Source organism: Cladophialophora immunda, assembly GCF_000835495.1.
Source record: "Cladophialophora immunda strain CBS 83496 unplaced genomic scaffold supercont1.6, whole genome shotgun sequence".
NCBI lineage: Eukaryota > Fungi > Ascomycota > Eurotiomycetes > Chaetothyriales > Herpotrichiellaceae > Cladophialophora > Cladophialophora immunda.
Window position 1 is genome coordinate 3,163,702 of NW_015622546.1, and position 19,291 is coordinate 3,182,992.

Sequence of the window (19,291 nt, forward strand, 5' to 3'; positions counted from 1 at the left end):
AGGCCTTTGATGGGCATCCTCTCATCCACCGTGTGCATCCGGGTCCCTCGGGGGTCATGACTCGCTCGCCAGGGAGACATGCGGTATATTTGTGGCGAAAGGTCCCAATAATATCTGGTGTCGGTGTTGCCTGCGGTTCTCAGCGTGTGATCGATGAAAATACGAACCCACTCGTCGAGTCGACTTACCACTCAACAGTTCTGGCGCAACGACAACGTCGTCCCCAAACACGCCTTTGATGGTACCTGCAAGCAATCTGAATCGAGCATCCTCTGCACAAGAAACCGGCGAAGATTCCAACTCATAATGTGCAGAAAGAGTGAGGTCGCCACAATCGGCAGTGTTGTTATCTGCCCTCTTTGGAACTCTTGGTTCATCTTGAGCCTTAGCACCGAAAGGATGCAGTTGGAAGCCTCGCTCCTGGGCCCAAGGCGCAAGGAGATGAACATAATGGTCTTTCACAGCCTGGACCGAATCCTGGATTGCAATGCGATGGTTGACAAGGACGCTGGCATTTTCTGGGAGCGAATTCACTAGAGACCTATTAGCCTCGCTGTCGACTGCAGTTCTACCCGTTTCGACAATGTCAAAGACCAGCACACGTTGACCTGCCTACCTTTGTCTCCACCTTGAATCACATCAACCGCCGTGGATGTTCTGACCATGGCACGTCTCTCGCGGTCGCTCTCCATATAATCGAGAAGCTTCTTCGAGCTCTGTGCGCCGAGAATCGCCTCTCGCAGATCTTCAGGCATCTGCTTGGAATACAGCGCTGCTTGTCGAAGGTAAGTCAGAGTTGGATTGTTTCGAACCAGCTGTGATTTGAATGGATGGTCTTCAATCAAGCGAATTATTTGAGCCAAAAAGCCAACTGTCTCTGGGTCAGAACGTTCCGCCCTGTCAAGTGAAATAGGGAGACAAACTAGCTGTATGGTCAGGTGGTGTAGACGAGTGACCTCCTGGCACATTGACAGTCACAGTGACATCGATATATCCCTTTTCTGCTGTTGCTGGTAGGGCGAAGTCGGTCCCAAAACGATTCTCAATGCCTGCGATACCCTCGTCGAACTGGCACTCGAGGTCAGCAATGGTCCAGCACGGTTGTCGAATCAACCCACAATCATTTCGATACCGTCCTTTCCATATCTGTCCAACAATGTCTCCGCGAGGCACCTGGCGCCGTAACTCTGTTCGGCTCCACCCTCCTCGTCGAAGCCGACCGAGACAATCACGGTCCGATGTGGTATGAAGTCGCACGCAAGTAAACAATCGATAGCTGTCAACATGGCAATGAGGTTCGACTTGTCGTCTTCAGAGCCACGACCCCAGATATATTCTCCGTCGTAGTGGCCCGAAAAAGGCGAATAGGTCCATTCTTCGGAGGTTGACTCGCCCGCGGGGACCACCTGAGCCATGTCAAACGAATTTATTTCAAGTGGTACAATATGTTACACCCACGTCTGAATGTGCCATGAACAAGAGGGGTTTCATGGCATTTTGTGAACCATGCCATGTATATAACAGGCCATGCTCATTGATCGTTTCGACTGTGAGTGCTTCATATCTGGGGAGATAGTTAGAACCACAGAGCATGTAATCGAAACGACATGCTCACACTCTGGGAAATGTCTTCCTCAGATAATCCGAGAACTGGAAGAAAACCTCCCACCGAGGATCTTGCCCAACGTGACCCATACTATCATACGTAACCGTTGGTATCCTGACCGACTCGGCTAGGCGTGCAGCCACGGCGTCTTGGAAACTTTGAGCTTGGAAGAGTTGGTGGACATTCTTGTGGGTGACGTCCTGCCGTCTCCGAGGATGCATGACAGGAGGCTGATGTAGAATTCTGTTCAAGACCATCTTCAATGACAGCCTGATTTCCCGAAGATTGGAAAGCTGCTAGAAGCAACTGAGTGATATCGAGATCAGAGCGAGCGTCAGGCGTAGAGCTTATATCGGAAGGCGGGGTACGGCCTTCTTGGTGAATCTGATAAACATCAAACGAAGGAATCGTGTTCAGGAAAGTCGCCGTCCTCTAGTCACCGTGCGGGTTTCGAGGGAATTAATGGGAACTTGTTGACTGAGGTTTCCGGTTTGCCTCTCTGCGTCCCACTTCCTCTGAGCTCGCGCGTTGACAGAGTGTCAGAGTCGGACTCGGCTTGACTATTGCAAACTGTGGAGTATTGATAACGATTGAACGAGGCCGGATTTTGAGGGGCGTTCGAGAACCATACCATACTAGGGAAACGTAGCATAGACACACCCGGGTTCGACCAACAGCCTGTTTGAGAATCTGACCGTCGGAGCCTCGAGCTCTCTCGACAGATGCCCAATCCAGCAGGTGGCGAGCGTGGAAACAAACAGGCGCCGTACGCAATCCACCTTCGTGTCGGGCCTTGGTTGACGTTATTTCTCTACCGAACGCCTTTTTGCGGTCTAGTGTTGTGTCATTTCCTTCGCGTATGATTGGGCCAATCTCAAAACATCAGGATGGATATATAAATTATGTTATGGAAATAGGCGTTGATAGGAGCCACACGAATCGATATCGCCCGGAAAAATGAGACCTCGATAGTCTTAAAATGATTCCTGCCTCTGTGCAACCTGGCAGCCTTGCCTGATCCTTCGGTATCGGAGGGAGAGGAGTGTCCAGACATCTGAAGGGATGCGCCTTGGACAGCTTAACAAGGTACGGACTCCGAAAGTACTTTTGAAAAAGGTAAAACCGGCACCCGGTTAGCGGTGCGATGGATCATCCCACAAGCTTACAGGGCAATATCAGCCTAAGCAGACGACAATCCGCACACGACGCGAGGTAGCTATGGACCAAGGCAAGCTGAGAAACGGTGGTCCAAACCTTCCTCGTCTGTCGCACTCGCGCACTCTGTGGTGCTTGGTACTCACTATCTTGGTGCCGCCCCTCAGATTTGTGAATTGGGGGATACCCCAAGACCGTCCTGAAGCTTCAGGGTGCAGTCCCATGGCAGACCAGGTTCACGGCTGACAAATCCAGTGAATTTCTGCTTGCGGGGGAAGGTATCATAAGTCTGACATCCGGCTCAATCGCATCTCTGAACGAGTCCTGGTGTTTGAGCCGTAGTCTATCTCGCCCAACACAGAAACGTGCTCGGTACGGATGTGATCGTCGCTGGTGATTGTAGTGATTCCTTGTTTTCGTAGACGAATGCCGGGAATTGTCAGGATGTCGGTACGCTATCACAGGCCCCAGAGACCAATCACTGTGCTCCCAATCAAGGCGTTGAGGATGGCACCCCGGAGGAGGATCGCGACAGTGTCGGCAGATGCAGAAGCCACATGGAGACTTTACTCCGGATTTGGTCCGGCGAGCCGGGAACCTAAGGTATGGTTCTCGAGTTTGCTGCCAACTTGGTCAGTTCCTGGATAGTAGGTGATGGAATCAACTTACTAACCGGAATAAGAGAAGTCGCATATCAGGGCACCACACATATCCGTGTCCATGTTGTGGATATGTCGCCAAACTTGCAGAGCAGCTGATGCTCTCATCAGGTGCCCTCGACCTCTCGGACATCCAAACAGCGCACCCTCACCCGTCGTCTTCTCACACCATCCTGCAAGAGTCGGAAATCATGAAGTGGGTAAAAGGTCAAACCCACGATGAATGGTTGGATGGCCTGTACAACACGGCGAGAGGTAATCGAGGCTATCAAGGCCGAGTCGTCTGCGTCATCATCAAACTCACAACATCTTCCTCAAACAGCAACGATTTTCTTTCCGCCTGCTTCATAACGGCACGCCAACTCGGTCCAGGTGGTGTCCTTGTTTGACCACAGATCTTGCAGAAAGTGAAGGATTCCAAGGTAGTACTTGAACCCCATATCCTGGGCGATGTCGGCATACGTTTTTGCTACAAATGCCTGGCGTTCCGGATCATCGCAGCATTCGGTGCCTGCAATAAACACTGGCCACGGCAAGTTTTGCAGGCATGATGGTTTGTCTTCAAGCTGATTCAACCTTTCAAACAAGACCATGGTGGAGGCGTCGACCTCCACTGGTTCGACTTGGCATCGGAAGAGGACTCTGTAAGTGTAAAGAAGCGCGGCATGGTGGTATATGTCGACGATCCGAACAAAATCCCTCCGCCTTGCGTCTCGCGGTAGCTCGAGGACACCGGCTGCCATTAGAGTAGACCCTCGGGCCTGCTCGAACCCGGCGCGTGCATCGGCAGAAGTTATTGGGAGGTCGGCAAGGTTGAAGTTCCCAGGTGACGCCTTTTTGGGTCGTTCTCGTGACCATACTGTCACCCTGTGCAAGAGAGACAGGAATTCGGAAAAGATCAAATTAGAATGATCGGGTGCCGGAAGGATCACCTCTACAGTGCTCAAAGGTCCGAAAATCGTGGTGCAGGCCAAGATGTCATAAATGGAAAGCTGGTTCCGGAGGAAGTGAAAGAGGGCGTTATTCTCTCGGTTTGTTGTTGCGAGGGCATTCACCAACGTCCTTGCAGCTTGACGGTGTGAGTCTGCCGCCGCGGCGCCCGTCTCTGTCTCTGTCATTTCGTAGTTAGCCAGGGTAAGCATTGAGGCCAGCATCCACACAGCAGTATCTGCGTCTATTTGGCTGCTCAGGTCAAAGCCTGCGGCCAACTGACCGGTCACCTGCTGAATCTGTTTTGATATCATGGTAACGGCAGCATCACGGGCGCGAGCGGGAAAGCTCGTTTCTTTGCCCGTGGTAACAGCAAGATGCTGAGCTGAGATGGCCAAGATGGCGAGGAGGAGCACCGGCTGCTGGTCGGCCAAGGGAAGGACCAGTCGGCGGTATTCGTTCTTCTCGGAGTCTATCCACACCATCAAGCCCGCAATCTGTTTGTCATAATGCTCCAGTAACCGCAACCTGGTGGCCAGGTCTGGAAACCCAGGAAACAGGGTTTCTAGAGGGTCCACGAACGGGGCGGGTCGAACAGTGCTGTTCTGTTCGGGCGATTTGACCGACTTGGGAGAGGTCGAGTCCTTGGAAGCAGTGCTGCTGGGTTTAGGCGGCGGTTTGTCAATGTGTGGCGTGGTGCGCCCCTTGAGGTGTCCACGAACGGCTATACCATTGGCCCATCTCAATCGAGGGCCGTAGCCGGGACAAACTAGTCCTTTCTTCGAGCATTTGAGACATTTGGGGAGAGATCTATCGCAGCGGATTCGTCTTTTGACACAGGTTGGACAATCTTTGCAACAGTCAGCCTCCTGATTGGCAACTTCCACCTTGTCCTCTGGCTCAGGGTCAGAGGAGAAATTGCAAGTATGCACCTTGTGGCCCGACGGTGGGCGGACTCGACCCTGAAGCCTGACTTGAAGCCTTCGCCTCGTCGTGGTGAACGGTATTCATGGCGTGGTCTCGGCAGTTAGCAGGGCCTGCAGGCGGTGTCGCTGCTCATGTTGGACTATCAGATGGGTTAGATGGAACCAGCAGAATGCCTCACGGTGTCACCGGGCACAACATGCTTTCGGCAAAAGACGATCCAGGCTGAGTGAAGGGGGGGGTTTGAACTCGAGGTGTGCAAAGAGCTTATCGGTTGCGGCTGGACATTTGCTTGGGGATGCCAGCACGTGGCATGTAACACGTGACACGGGCCAACGAGTCAACGAGTCCGGAGCAAATCCAGCCTCATTATTCAAACACCCCGCACGTCTGGCCAGTTGCACCATCAAAAGTGCCGTCACGAGATCAATCGGTATCAAATACGCCTTTATTTCCACCTAGAGTAGGTATCCTTGGCAGGTGGGCGTTCACAAACTTATGTGCTCATCATCTCCCGCTGCTATGGATGGAATCCCTATATCCCGGATCGGAAAAACATATTGCGACCAAAGTATCAACCAGACGATATCCACCGAGATCTGGGGAAGGGTGGCTATAGATCCGTCTTTCCGTCTTGTCGTCCTTCAGAGACTTCTTGTTCTGTTCGCCGTGCGACTCCATTTTGATTGTATCGCGGCTTACGCTTATCATCTTTGCAGCTAGGAGCACGCGGAAGGCGGAGAGCTCTCAAGACTAAGGCTAGAACGGGATATTGACGAGAGAAAAGCCCGGTTGTTCCCGTTCGTCTAAACCTCCTCTTTGATCATGGTGCTGGCCTTGATTTGCCCAGCTCCTCAGCGACGGGGCCAAAAGGACCTGGCCGTTGCAAACCAACCTCTTTGGGCACACGGGGGGCCCTTCCATCTGCACCCAGCAGAATCTGTCGACCCCCTCAAGATCCATCAGCGCGTTCTCCATACCCTATGCTATCATATTCCTTTCAAGCAATTCCATCCCCTCTTATCTCTTGACAACCCTACACCACCAGACGCTCGGCAGAGAGATAGCGAGTCTCGATAAGTGTGTCCAGCTAGACTCTCTTTGGTGGCAAAAAGGAGAACACGGTGGAGTGAGCAGGAGAGGAGCGAGCTCCCACGTGTACGCAGTAATTTAAACTTCAGCCATTTGACATCCTGGGTCACTCAATCTGAACTCGGATCAGAAAGCTGGTGCGAACATCTCTACAGCAAAGGGACGATATATTGTGCTCTATTCCATGAGTAGAATTACACCCTTCCGCCTCCTTCTTGCGCCCAGTGGTCCGCTTTTGGGACTCCCAACCGTTGTTGTTTCGTCGAGATGGACACGATCAAGGATGATACGGTCGGTCTGAGCAGCGATGAGAATACACTCATCAGCCTCGGCCACAAGCCAGAGCTGAAGCGGACATATAATTTCTGGAGCTGTGAGTCTCGTGAAATGCCAGTTCGGGACTATCAAGTGGCTAATAAGCGCTGGGGCAGTGATGGCGTACCAAACCACCATTCTATGCTCATGGAGTTGCAACATTGTCATGTTCTACTACATATTCACCCTCGGTGGACCGGTTTGCCTTGTCTGGGGAACGTGAGTTCAAGTGTCAAGGGCTTGTTTGTGGAGGCACGCCTCTAACGGATGCAACCTGCAGCGTCGTGGTCACGATCGGGCAACTCCTCGTCATGGCTTCACTGGCCGAATACTGCTCCATCTGGCCTACCGCAGGAGGTCAACAATTTTACACCCAGGTACGCTTCCTTGCCCCGGGGACAGATCGTTGGACACTAAATCCTCTAGGTTGTTGCCCCCAAGAACTCACGACGCTTCCTATCGTACCTAGTCGGCTGGTGCGTTCTGGTGGGAGAAATCTCAACCGCCAGCTCCTGTGCCTTGAACAGTGCAGAAATTGTGGCGGCTCTCGTTGAGATCATACATCCAAATGTCGACTGGAAGGTGAGGATCACTGTGATATTCCGTTAATGTTGTACCTACTAAATCATCATAGCCCTACATGACCTGGCTTATCTATACGGGCTTTTTAGTGGCTCCTGCGCTGTCGAATTTGCTTCCAAAATATCTTCCTGCCCTGCAACTCTTTGGTGCATTCTTCAACATCTCGAACGCGCTCATCTGGACAATTGTTTTTCTGGTACTAGCCGACAAGAACAGCTCCAAATTTGTCTTCACGGAATTCCTCAACACGTCAGGCTGGACCTCCAAGGGATGGGTCTTCATTCTGAGCATGTACGTTCCCATATACGGTCTCTATGGAAGTGATGGTGTGATGCACTTGGTCGAAGAGATGAAAAACGCTTCCCGTGATGCTCCTGTAAGTGCCCGCTTCATTGCCGTGGAGCAAGGTGTACTGACTATAGAACAGCGAGTCATGGTGTGGTCTATGGTGTGGGCTGGCGTAACTGCCTGGCTTTCGGCCATCGTTATGTGCTACACAGTGGGCCCCAACTGGGAAAATTATCTCGAAGCCACCTCCTCCTATGTGGTAAGGACCACAAACCACGCTGGCGATTGTGTCACTCAACTAATGACTCTTCAGGCATGGTTCATGGACGTGCTGAACTCGACATACGGCGGAGGAATATGGGTTGCTGTCATGATGATGGGCCTGAACGTACGTGGCTCAGTCAAGACCGGGGTGCCTGTAACAAAACGGCTGACCGTGGACAGTATCTGATCATTGTCAACATGAACACCGCCGGGTCACGTCTCGCGTGGTCAATGGCTCGCGACAGAGCTTTCCCTTACTCGGACTATTTTGCCCAAGTCAACAAGCGATTTGAGATGCCCCTCCGAGCCATGATGGCCTTTATTGTGCTGAACCTCCTCACAGGCCTCCTGGTCCTGGGGAGTTCGCTGGCCTTTTACGCCATCATCTCGGGCGGTGGCGTCGCCTTGCAGGTCTCTTACTGCGTGCCGATCCTTTGCGTGGTTCTGCGAGGTCGTCATCACCTGCCACCGCGACCCCACTTCGACCTTGGTCGATGGGGCTACGCCGTCAACATTGCGGGTTTGCTCTGGAGCATCATCGTGGTTCTCTTCTATGTCTTCCCCCAGTACGTCCCCGTCGTGGGCGAGATAGCGAACATGAACTGGGCCATTGTCATCCTTGCCGGAGTCGTGGTCTTCGGTGGAGTGTACTGGTTCTGGAAAGGCCGGCACGAGTACCTGATTTTCAGCAACTCGATCCTCGACGACAACGTTGTTATTCACGGAGAAGCGGTCGTCACTGGCCGGGATGCCGCCGCCACTTTTGGACAATCTCAGCCCGAAAAGAGACTCGACCTCGAGTGAATGTGTGTCTGGGAGAAAAGAGCAGGATCTCAACGGGTGGCACAATAGATGGGTTTCTGAGCGAACACGGACTTTTGGGATTTTCGGGCTCTAACTAGCCTACTTTCAGCGTGGATGGAAATGCGATTAAAAGGGATGTAAATTCGGAGGGCTTATGAGGGTCTTAGGGTCGTTGGCAAAGAATTGTCAGCGAAAAATGGATTGCAGATAGGAATTCCTACGAAGAATGATGCCTAGACCGGTAAATAGTGAATCAGCGAGCATGCCGAGTGGGTTTATGCAAGTCACTTGCGCGCGGGGACGCGGCGGCTTCGCGATCGCGTTTTGCTCAAAAGTCCGGAGCCTCAGTGCTCCCCCCCCCCCCTATTGCGACCTCCATGCCTAGGGATTAGTGGCTTGCGGCTGCGTCGAGTTCGCCAGGGATCGACTTCAATTCTGTGCAGGACGGCGTAGCTATTCCCATTTGTTCACTGTTCTCTGGCAACTGTCGACTCTGCCTGCCCTAGACTTCCCAAAATGACTCGAATCAGCGAATGGCGCAGGCTGCCCATCTCCCTGAACGAACTGTGCCTCGCAACCACCCTGCGCTGCGGGCAGTCCTTCCGCTGGCGCCAGTGCGACGACCAGACCTGGGCATGTACCCTTCGCGGTCGCATTGTGCAATTGTCTCAGCCCGACAAATCGCACATCCAGTACCGCTCGATATGGCCTGCATCTGCGACCACCGGCTCGGCTTTCGAAGCGCCTCTGACACCTCCCTCGTCCATCCCACCGAGTGCAGTTCCAGACGAGGACTGCGACGACAACGACGACACCAGATCCCTGATCCAGCACTACCTCAACCTGGAGCCGAATCTTGAAACCCTCTACGCCCAATGGTCGGCGTCGGACGCCAACTTTCGCAAGAAGGCGCCCAAGTTTACAGGAGTGAGGATCTTGCGGCAGGACGCTTGGGAAGCGTTGATCGGCTTCATTTGCAGCAGCAATAACAATATCATACGCATCTCGCAGATGGTGGACAAGCTGTGCACGCACTACGGGACATACATTGGCACTCTGGAGGGTCGACCGTACCATGACTTTCCGGAGCCGTCAGCACTGACGGGCAAGAATGTCGAGAGCCACCTCAGAGAGCTGGGATTTGGCTATCGCGCAAAATACATCTATCAGACTGCCAGAATCATTGCCGAGGATCGAGAAGCTGGCTGGATAGATACCCTTCGGAACCCGGAGTCTCCTGCGTACGGCACCACCAAGCCGTCCCCCGCCGGCGAAATGAAGCCTGAAGGCCGCGACGGCTATCGCCAGGCACATGAGCAACTCCTCGAGTTGCAAGGCGTGGGACCTAAAGTGGCGGATTGTGTGTGTTTGATGGGGTTGGGTTGGGGAGAAGCAGTGCCGGTCGACACACACGTATGGCAGATTGCGCAACGAGACTACAAGCTGGGGAAGGGGAAAAATAGCAGTATGACCAAGGGGACATACGACGCGGTCGCGAACCATTTCCGGAGGATATGGGGGAAGGAGGCTGGGTGGGCGCACAGTGTGTTGTTCACGGCGGACTTGAGGACGTTTGCCGAGAGACTCACAACACGAGTGGAAGTCAAAGTCGAGAAAGGGGAAGGAGAGAAAGGAGAGCAAGGAGATGATGAGGAGCAGAAGGTTGTAAAGAAAAAGACTGCGCAACGGGTATCCCTTAAGCGGAACCCTGAGGAGGAGGATGAGTCCAAGACCGTGGTGCACATTGAAGAAGAGATAACGACGACTTCCAGCGAAAGGGTCAAGCGGCGACGACGTAAATGATGGAGCTGCTTGTCCGTGGTGTTGCTAGCATCCAGGGTATCGGACTCTCGAAACACGGGTGTTGATCACGGATCACTCAATGGGGACCGTCACCACCATTCAGTGTTTCAGTATCACGTGTGTTCGTGTCTCCTCTTTCTCGTGGGGGGCTTGACGTGTGTCAGACAGTAGCACCTCGTATGTAGGAAAAGCAGCAGAGCAACATTGGCTGGTGCTACGGAATACGTGCTGGCCGTCGACTCGTCGAAGTCCGAAGGGCTCGAAGCATGGGGTTCCCTGACCGATGACGACGGTGTTCCAGCAGCCGAAGTGTCGAGTTCCTGGTTTTTCTCCCTGTGGACGAGTACTCGCACATTGTTAGTTTCGATCGTTTGATGGCAGCGATTACGCAGGTGACGGAAACTTTTGGCCAGTGCCACTCCGCCCGGAGGACGGAACCCAGCTGAAGGTCAAATCAAATTGCGCTTGGAGCCAGGAAGACTCGGTCCCTCCCTGTGCAAGCATGAGGTAGGGAGAGGCTATACTACACTCCTTTGGGGAAATTGCACTTGCCGCGGCGTCAGATTTGAGTTGAGGCAGAGAACCGGGCGAGAGCTGGACATTTTGGAACGTCTTGGGACGTCTTGCGTGTCTGGACGGGCGTTGGGCCTCTCGTACACAAACAAATCTGAGAAGTGCGCGGCCGCAGCCATCTCTGGTGATTTCATTCGAGAAGGGCAGAAGATTCTGTGGCCGTTCTGTTGTCCAGTCGATCGGAGAAGATGGGCGTTGAGGGGTGTTTCTGGGCCGCCATTGGCGGCAGCAATTTGGGGCCCAGATTGAGGCTGGGGAGATGGATGGAGGAGCCTCGAGCAGCTTACAGGTGGCCTCGGTGGGCTGCAGGCATTCCACGGGGCCTGACTGGGTGACTGGGTGACGCCGGGCATTTGGACATCCGACTCTGCAGCAACCGAAGGAGCCCAAAAGCTTCTTGCGGATTGTTCCTGGGCCTCCTGGGCCTGTCGTGCCAGATTGACCACTCTCGGGCCTCTGCTGGGTCGCACTTGTGCAGGTGGTACAAAGCCCACGCCGGCCACCCCCACTTAGCCTAATGGCCTTGTTTTCCTGCCCAGAACTTTCCCAGGCTCCCCCAGTGGCAGCTGGTGGCTTGCCCCGTCGCAGCCTCCAACATCTCCTCCCATCAATTGCGTTGCACATCCCATTGTTCGCATTTTCCGCTACGGACAATCTCCTTTCGTCACTGGCAGCTTCTTTTCCAAGGATCTTCATCTTGACCTTCCCGTTCCCTGCACCACCTCGCAAACCACCGCATCCTCAGCTTCACGACTGTCACTCCTTCCTACCCGTCGTCCTTTTTTCGCCATATCCCCCCCTCCCCGGCCTCTTGACCACAACACCGTCCCTAGGGTTTTGGTTTGGGTTTCGGTTGTGCAAAAACAACATCAACACACCCTCTTAATTCCTTGCTCCACCACCAGAGCACCACTCCGTTTCGTCCCATCCCTGCTCCTTCTCAGTCCTGTGCCCACGCGTGTTGTCTCCCGTCATCAGTTTAAATCCATCGCGCTCGACTACGTTGGACGACCCCCAACTCCGAGATCCCAGTTTTAGAAGCTCACCACCACCACCAGCACCAGGCCTGTGGTCCGCGTCGTCACCGACTGAGCATGCCTCTACGAATATCACCGTTGTAGCACCCTCCCTCCTCCGTCTGGTCGCTACGGCGCAGGCACAGATCGCGTCGAACCATGCATCTGCTGTCACGGTTCGGCTCCAAGGTGTCGACCGCTCTACTATTGCTCGCGGCGCAAGCGGTCTCACAGTCCGTTCCTCCACCTAATCTCGACATCAAGTCCCTGGGCCAAGTTACTCTCGCCGGCGACTTCGACGCCATTTCTATTTACACGTCAATTGGGCAACAAGAAGGATCTAATGGCACACAGTCGATATTGTCCCAGCTACCAAATGGGGGCTTCGACATTTTGTCCTCCACCGACGCCAGCATCGAAGCACTCTGTCCGCTGGTGGTTAATAGCACACTCATGGGAATCGTGGTTGGAGGTAATTTCACCAGTGTCGGAGGGGTCGCAGCGCGATCTCTAGCTTGGATCAACGCAACCACCCTGGAGGTCCAGGCGATCGGCGGGGTGCAAGGCACCGTCTCGGCGCTCTATTGTGACGAAGACAATTCAATCCTGTACGTTGGTGGTGCTTTTGACGCGGGTAATTCGACAAATGCAATTGGATGGGCGGCGGGTGGCTGGTCCAGCTTGCCCTTTGCGGGTTTCGATGGTCCAGTCAGCTCCATCACCAAAGCTCCCGACGGCCACATCATCTTTGGAGGTTCTTTCACGGGCCTGGGCAATATATCGTCCAGTTCCTTGAAGAACCCCGAATCTCAGGTGATCAATCTCTCGACCGCTAATCTCACCGCCCGCGGGAACACGAGCACGGCAGGCTTGGGCGATCCGAAGAACGTTGTCTGCCCCTCGAACAGCTCGGATGGCTCATCTGACTTTTTGCTGGCCGACAATACTGCAGGTAGTTGGCGTGCGGACTTGGCTTTCGGTTTCGAGCCAACCAAGCTCCGACTATGGCAGACAAGTCAGAGTGGAAAAGGTACAAAGACGTGGCGATTTACGGCACACCCTCTCGATGGCATCCTCAACTTCACCACCACAGACCCTGCCACTGGAGATCTCATTTCTTGCTCGTCAACATGTCCGCTGGCAAAGTACAACGCGTCCCAGCCGTATCAAGACTTTTATTTCGTCAATCTGGTAGGCATGAACAGCTTCACCATTGATATCTCGGCTTGGTACGGAAATGGAGGTGGCCTGGGGGGCATTGAACTCTTTCAAAATGACATCTTTTCTTACGCCGTCGAAGCGTTTAATGAACCCACCTGCGAAACCACTGGCATTCGATCCGAAGCCACTGCGACGGGATCTTGGTATACGACTCCTTCGAGGGAAAGCGTGTCCGACTATCTCACAGTTGTGGTAGGTCCCACAACCGTTGATACCACGCTCATAGTCTTCGAGCCCGACGTACCACAGAGTGGGAATTACTCCGTCATTGTCTATACCCCTGGCTGTCTGCAGGATAGCTCATGCTCAGCACGCGCCGTTGTTAATGTCACTGGCAGCCTGACGCAGGACGGAAAACAATCTTTCGGCACCACGCTCTTCCAAACCAACGATTTTGACAAGTACGACATAGTGTACCAAGGGCATGTGGACGCCACCACAACAGGTTTTCGACCATCTGTGACACTCAGGCCGTCAGGACAACAGGCTGCGCAACTGGTTGTCGCGTCTCGAGTCAAGTTTGGCTTCACCTCCACAACCGGTGGTTTAAATGGCTTGTTCGACTATGATCCCAACAATCACACTATCGACTACGCCACAGCCGACTTCTCCAAGTCTGCCATCAACAACGCCGGCACCACCCTCAAGGCCAATGCGAATGTTTTGGCACTGGCAACGCGTGACGACACCATTTACGCAGCGGGTCGGTTCTCCGACGACGTCTTCGAGAACATTATGGCATTCCACAACAATAATGCATCCTCTTTGCCCGACGGTGGTCTGAATGCGGCTGTGAACGACATGTACAGCTTAGATGACTTTCTGTATGTTGGGGGCAATTTCACCAACACTGCCCAGGGCAATGTGAACGGACTGAGGAATGTCGCTGCGTACCAGTATTCAAAAAATACATGGGTCCCACTGGGCGCTGGACTGGACGGCCCAGTGGAGGCGGTTGAACCGATGCAACTAAACATCTCCCAGAGTGGTGGTCCAGAGACTGTGGTCGCCTTCAGCGGCTCTTTCACGCGGATTCTCGCGTCTGATTCTACTTCGGTGTCTCGGGTGGACGGATTGGCAATCTGGGTTCCCTCACAGAAGGGCTGGCTGGCGAATCTGAACGTCCCAAAGGAGGCTTTGGTTGGTAAATTGTACGCTGCGACGTTCCTACCGAACAACACCTGGCTCGGTGCGGGAACAATCAACTCCCTCGGACTGGCCATCAGTGGCGCAGCCGGCCTCCAGTCTCAATCCGGTGGTCAGGTCGCACTTTCGCGACTTCCTGTCGATATCACGCCCAGCGATGCTCAGTCTAGCACAAGAAAACGAGCTGCCCAAGCCACGCAGAATGTGACTGGTGTCACTACAGGCCTCTATTACACCGGCAATGGACAAAATGTGACCGTCATGGGAGGACACTTCAGTGCAACTGCAACCGGTGGATCCGCCATCGAGAATCTCATGTTCTTGAATGGTTCCAATAACAACCGGGTGACGGGACCTCCCGCAGGGATGGATGCCAGTTCAACCGTTCTGGCCCTCGCTCTCTCGGAGAACATTCTTTTTGCTGGTGGCACCATCTCCGGGCGTGTTGAGAACACCAACATCAACGGCCTGGTTTTGTACGACATGAGCACCGCGGCATATCGAGCAATCCAACCGGCAGCTTTGCAAGGTGATAGCGTGGCAGTCAATGCCATAGCTCCCCGGTCAGGCACAACAGCCGTGTATGTGGGTGGCACATTTGACCGGACTTCGCAAGATCTCTCTTGTCCAGTTGTTTGCATGTACGACACCTCAACGAGCCAGTGGAATACAGTCGGGACTGGATTGCAAGGCACCGTTTCATCTCTGTTCTGGAGGACCGGTTCAGATCTTTTGGCTGCTGGCAATCTGAAGGTTCAAGGCAATCAGACGTCCCTTGCGACTTACAACACTGGCAGTCAAACGTGGTCTGTTTATGAAATTGCTGGTATTCCTGGACCCGTCACGGCGTTCTGTCCTGCCACCACCGATGCGAATCACATGTGGGTAGCAGGTACGGCGAATAACGGCTCAACATTTCTGGTAGAGATCGAAGGAGTCAACGTGAGACCAGTCGCGGATGCCTTTGGCGCTGGAACTACTATTCGCGGTCTGGAAATCATGCCCTTGACTCGCGATCACGGGTCGACCCCATACCTCGACAACGATTATGCCTTGCTGGTGACAGGTCAACTCAACATTCCTGGTTTCGGAAACGCAGCAGCAGCGTTGTTCAACGGCACCCACATGGAGCCTTTAATATTGGCTTCGACAGCGGATGGAAGCCCTGGCAGCATAAGCCAGGTATTCTCCTCTCATACCAATGTTCTCAGATCAAGTGGTAAGTAACTCTAGCTCTTCTCGAAACGATCACCGCTGACTTTTTTAAACAGAAGGTGGGCATTCCTTAGGGATTGTCATCCTTGTCGCCCTCTGTGCTGCGTTAGGCACCATCTTCCTAATAATATTAATCGGCATCATCCTGAACTACATCCAAAGAAAGCGCGCTGGATACAAGAGCGTTCCCAGCGTGCCTTACACGGACAAACATTCCAACATCCATCGGGTGCCTCCAGAAGCTCTATTGGGCAGTCTTGCCTCGAAGCCTGGAGTGCCGGCGGTGTGAACAATGGAAACAGAACATAAACGAGGCTTGAACCTCGCAAAAAGGGGATGATGATGATGCCATGATACCCACGATATTTTTTTTGTTGACGACTGCTGACTCGGCGCGGCGTTATTTCTTCTCCCCAATTCGAGGGGAGATGGAGGTCTGAGCGAATTGACTTTCTTCAGCCTCCCAAAAGCACGCTATTTTTGTTCATAGAACGGGTGGGCCACTGGACCATTCTTTACTAATGTCATCTTGCTGGCGACTGAAAGTTTCTTTCGTGTCATTTTCGGGGCGGACATGGGGACACATAGTGCATGGCGCTTTTGGCGTATGTTCCGAGGACAGGGAGATGACTATTGATATCCAATGTTTGTCAGCCGGGGTTTGCTTCCAGCCTAGAGCTGGAAGAAGTTGAGCGGAGGTCAAAGCTGTCGGGGGCGATGACAATGGGGCCAGGAAGAGATGGAGGGAGAAGAACGAGACGAGAGCACGACCCTCGGAGCTATGGTTTCCAGGCGATGCTGTAATGTAATTGAGCGACCAATCCAGAATCCGTTTGTGCCATGAGCATGTTGTTGTCGGTGGTCCTTCCCGGCTCTTATGCGCTTGAGGTACTTGTGTACCGAGTACCTCGTACTCGTCTCGCTGCCGCATCCCTCTGACGTTCCAGTCTTTCTCTGACGAGTCTAGTGCGTTGGCCCGCTTCTGCGACGGCGTCACCATGTGCTCCGCCCCCATTGGCTGGTGGTCCTTGTTCGGCCTGGTCAGTGGTGAGGCTTGTTCCGAGGCGTCTGGCTCGGCCGTGGCCCCAACGCGTTGCGTTCCCTGCACCGCCCGAAGGATTCGCGGATCTGGGGATCTCGGAGGCCCGAGGCCCTGATGTGTCCTTGTGCATGTAACTCGTATGCATGCATCCTCGTGCGTGGGTGGGCGAGTTGCTTCTTTGCCCTTCCTTCGGCAACGACGCGAGTAAGCGAATACGGGTTGAGGACGGTATGTAGTAAGACTCGGTATGCATGGGATGCATGGATGCATGGATGTGTGGATGTGTGGATAGATAAACCGGGAGAGAGGGAGAGACTGGGATGTAGGTAGGTATGGACCTATGTACTACCTACCCCCCGTAGACACGTACATACTCGGACATGACATGGGCGGGAGAGAATGGGAAGAAGAAGACGAAGACGAAGAGGTTCTTTTGTTATTTTTTTGTTTTTGTTTTGGCTGGCTGGCTGGATGACTCGCTCGCTACGTACCTGCTCATCGACCTTCCTTGGTATGTATGTCCTCGGTATGCATGTTCAAATCGCTGGTGTCCGTTCTGCTTCATCCTTCTGCTTACCTACCCGTTTCTCCCCTCCTGACTCTGTACCGACACTACCAACACTTCTCCTCTGTTATGCTATGCTATGCTCTACCATCCCATCCCATCCCATCCCACCCCAGCCCACACTAGGGTATAGACACCATGGCTGCACGACACCACGCTACTCGCACCCCCTACGTACAGGTACTCGGATTTTGGCCGTCCGCGAAACGACCCGGTTTCCTCCTCCGTGCTTTGGGAGCGAGGGATTTACAGTATGTATGTAGCGTGTGTATGTATGCATGTATGGATAGATAGAATGTGGGAGGATACAGCGTCCAGCAGTGCCAACCCCAACCCGCCACGGCAGACCGGGGCAAACACTTGACATTGCATTGCAGATTACACCGAATGCCTCGCTGCTCTTGATGCTTCTTTTCATCATGTACACCAGTACAGTCGGCACCTAGATGCCTAGGTATGTACTCGGGGAGGTCCTCGGGAGGTGGCTACTATGTAGCCCTAAACCCTAGGTCCTAGTCCTGGCTCTGGCCCTGGCCCCTGGCCCTGGTCCTTGAGGCGGGACGCAGATATAATATGCAGGGAGAATCCTTTGAGCCTTTGAGCGAGCGCGCGGAGTTCCCCTCGAGGCTTCGACGGGGCCCTGGCCTCGCGAGCTACGTAAATAACCTACATGCCTGCCTACCTGTCTACCTACCTACCTATACTAGTACAGTAGATTCCATGACTTCCCGTCAAGGCCTTGAACCACAGGACCATATGTAGGCTGGGAGCAAGAGACTCCCGCATATCAGAGAAGACGAGAGAAGAGGAGAGAGAGAAACAGACAGACAGACAGAGGGCAGGAGGGGAAGTGTGTGGGTGAGAGTGAATATCGTCCCAAGGGAAGAAGAGGCATTGGGATATCTCTCCTCTCTCTCAGTCCTTTGCATACCTGATCGTTCCCACGCTCCCTCTTTGGTGATGGTGGAGAGAATGACAGACTGGCTGTACCGCGTAGGATAGGAGCGTCGGATATTACAACACCTGGCTGCCCGAGGCGGGGATCTGGACGTGGAAAACCAAGAGTCGTCGCTATCCCCCGTGCTCCAGGCGAGCTGTCGTAGCTCAAGCTCCAACCTCGACATCACCCCTCGATACCTCGCCTATGCGTCGTCTCGTCTCGCTTCGCGTCGACTGCTGCAGCTTCGTTGTTCTTCCCCTCTCTCGTCTGTATGCACACGCATGCATGCATGCATGCATGCAAGAGTACCCAAGACACCCATGTACGGGCCCCCTCGCAGAGAGCTCCGGGGAGTAGCCGTGTAAGTTTCGCTAGCTACCTACATACCTAGGTAGAGCAGCCAACACCGGCGACGACAACAAAAAACGACAACAATGATGGATGACAAATTCCGAATCCTGGGGTAGGGGTGGAAGGGGGAGGGAGGGGGGGGGGGGAAGCAAGCACAGGCCAGCTCTTCTTTCCTGTTCCCCTCTTTGTCACTCTCGACCCGCATCCTGCATCTTGCCTTTTTGCTCTCTCGCCCTCTGGCTGGAGACTGTGCCTGGGTTTCATGACCCGAGGACGCACAGCGCGGCGTCGAGGACCAAGTATCAAGCCCAGGGTCTTCCCTCACGCAGGACGCGTCGGGATACAAGGTCCGTTCTTCCCCGGGTCGCGAAAAGGGGGGGGGGGGGCGGAGCCAGCCGGGGATGTTTATCCTTCCTTCTCCTTCTCCTTCTCCTTATTCCTCCCGGGCAGAAAAGGCGGGAATTGGAAGGGGGACAATGCCGGGGGTCAGCACTTACAATATCCCTATGAGTACATGACTGGTATGTAGCATGTATTCGTAGCACCGCGGAGGCCAGTGGTCGGCTCATTCCAGGGTGAGCGGAGAGGCGGAAAAGAGCATTACGTGCACTTGCACAGAGGCGAAGGGCATGCGCTAGCCAGGACTTCTCGTAGGTGGCAGAACAATCACACAAACAACCAGATGGAGGAAAAGGGGAGAGAACAAAGGACACTCAACACTCAACACTCAACACTCGGCCAGTCGAGGTGTTGGGCTGATCTGCAACCACTAGCGAATCGCCCCGGCATGACCGGGCACG

The 19,291-nt window shown here is 53.9% G+C and overlaps 4 protein-coding genes across 4 annotated transcripts; 3 read left to right on the top strand and 1 right to left on the bottom strand.

Moving 5' to 3' along the window:
* Positions 1-2,488: 2,488 nt before the first annotated feature.
* PV07_10568 (uncharacterized protein) lies at positions 2,489-5,499 on the bottom strand. The gene is made up of 3 exons (XM_016397906.1): positions 5,283-5,499; positions 3,435-5,200; positions 2,489-3,382 (listed from the first exon to the last, which is right to left on the bottom strand). The coding sequence occupies exons 1-2, from the start codon at positions 5,359-5,361 to the stop codon at positions 3,735-3,737; spliced, it is 1,545 nt and encodes a 514-aa protein (XP_016245097.1). The 5' UTR covers positions 5,362-5,499; the 3' UTR covers positions 2,489-3,382; positions 3,435-3,734.
* A 749-nt stretch (positions 5,500-6,248) lies between these two features.
* On the top strand, positions 6,249-8,858 carry PV07_10569 (uncharacterized protein). Its single transcript, XM_016397907.1, has 8 exons — positions 6,249-6,739; positions 6,798-6,900; positions 6,962-7,058; positions 7,108-7,263; positions 7,316-7,639; positions 7,691-7,810; positions 7,865-7,939; positions 7,996-8,858. Exons 1-8 carry the CDS (start codon positions 6,634-6,636, stop codon positions 8,617-8,619), a joined length of 1,605 nt encoding a protein of 534 aa, XP_016245098.1. The 5' UTR covers positions 6,249-6,633; the 3' UTR covers positions 8,620-8,858.
* A 155-nt stretch (positions 8,859-9,013) lies between these two features.
* Positions 9,014-10,708, top strand: PV07_10570 (uncharacterized protein). The gene has a single exon (XM_016397908.1). It carries the CDS (start codon positions 9,136-9,138, stop codon positions 10,420-10,422), a length of 1,287 nt encoding a protein of 428 aa, XP_016245099.1. The 5' UTR covers positions 9,014-9,135; the 3' UTR covers positions 10,423-10,708.
* Positions 10,709-11,619: 911 nt separating this feature from the next.
* PV07_10571 (uncharacterized protein) lies at positions 11,620-16,437 on the top strand. Its single transcript, XM_016397909.1, has 2 exons — positions 11,620-15,597; positions 15,650-16,437. The coding sequence occupies exons 1-2, from the start codon at positions 12,171-12,173 to the stop codon at positions 15,880-15,882; spliced, it is 3,660 nt and encodes a 1,219-aa protein (XP_016245100.1). The 5' UTR covers positions 11,620-12,170; the 3' UTR covers positions 15,883-16,437.
* The last annotated feature ends 2,854 nt before the right edge of the window (positions 16,438-19,291 follow it).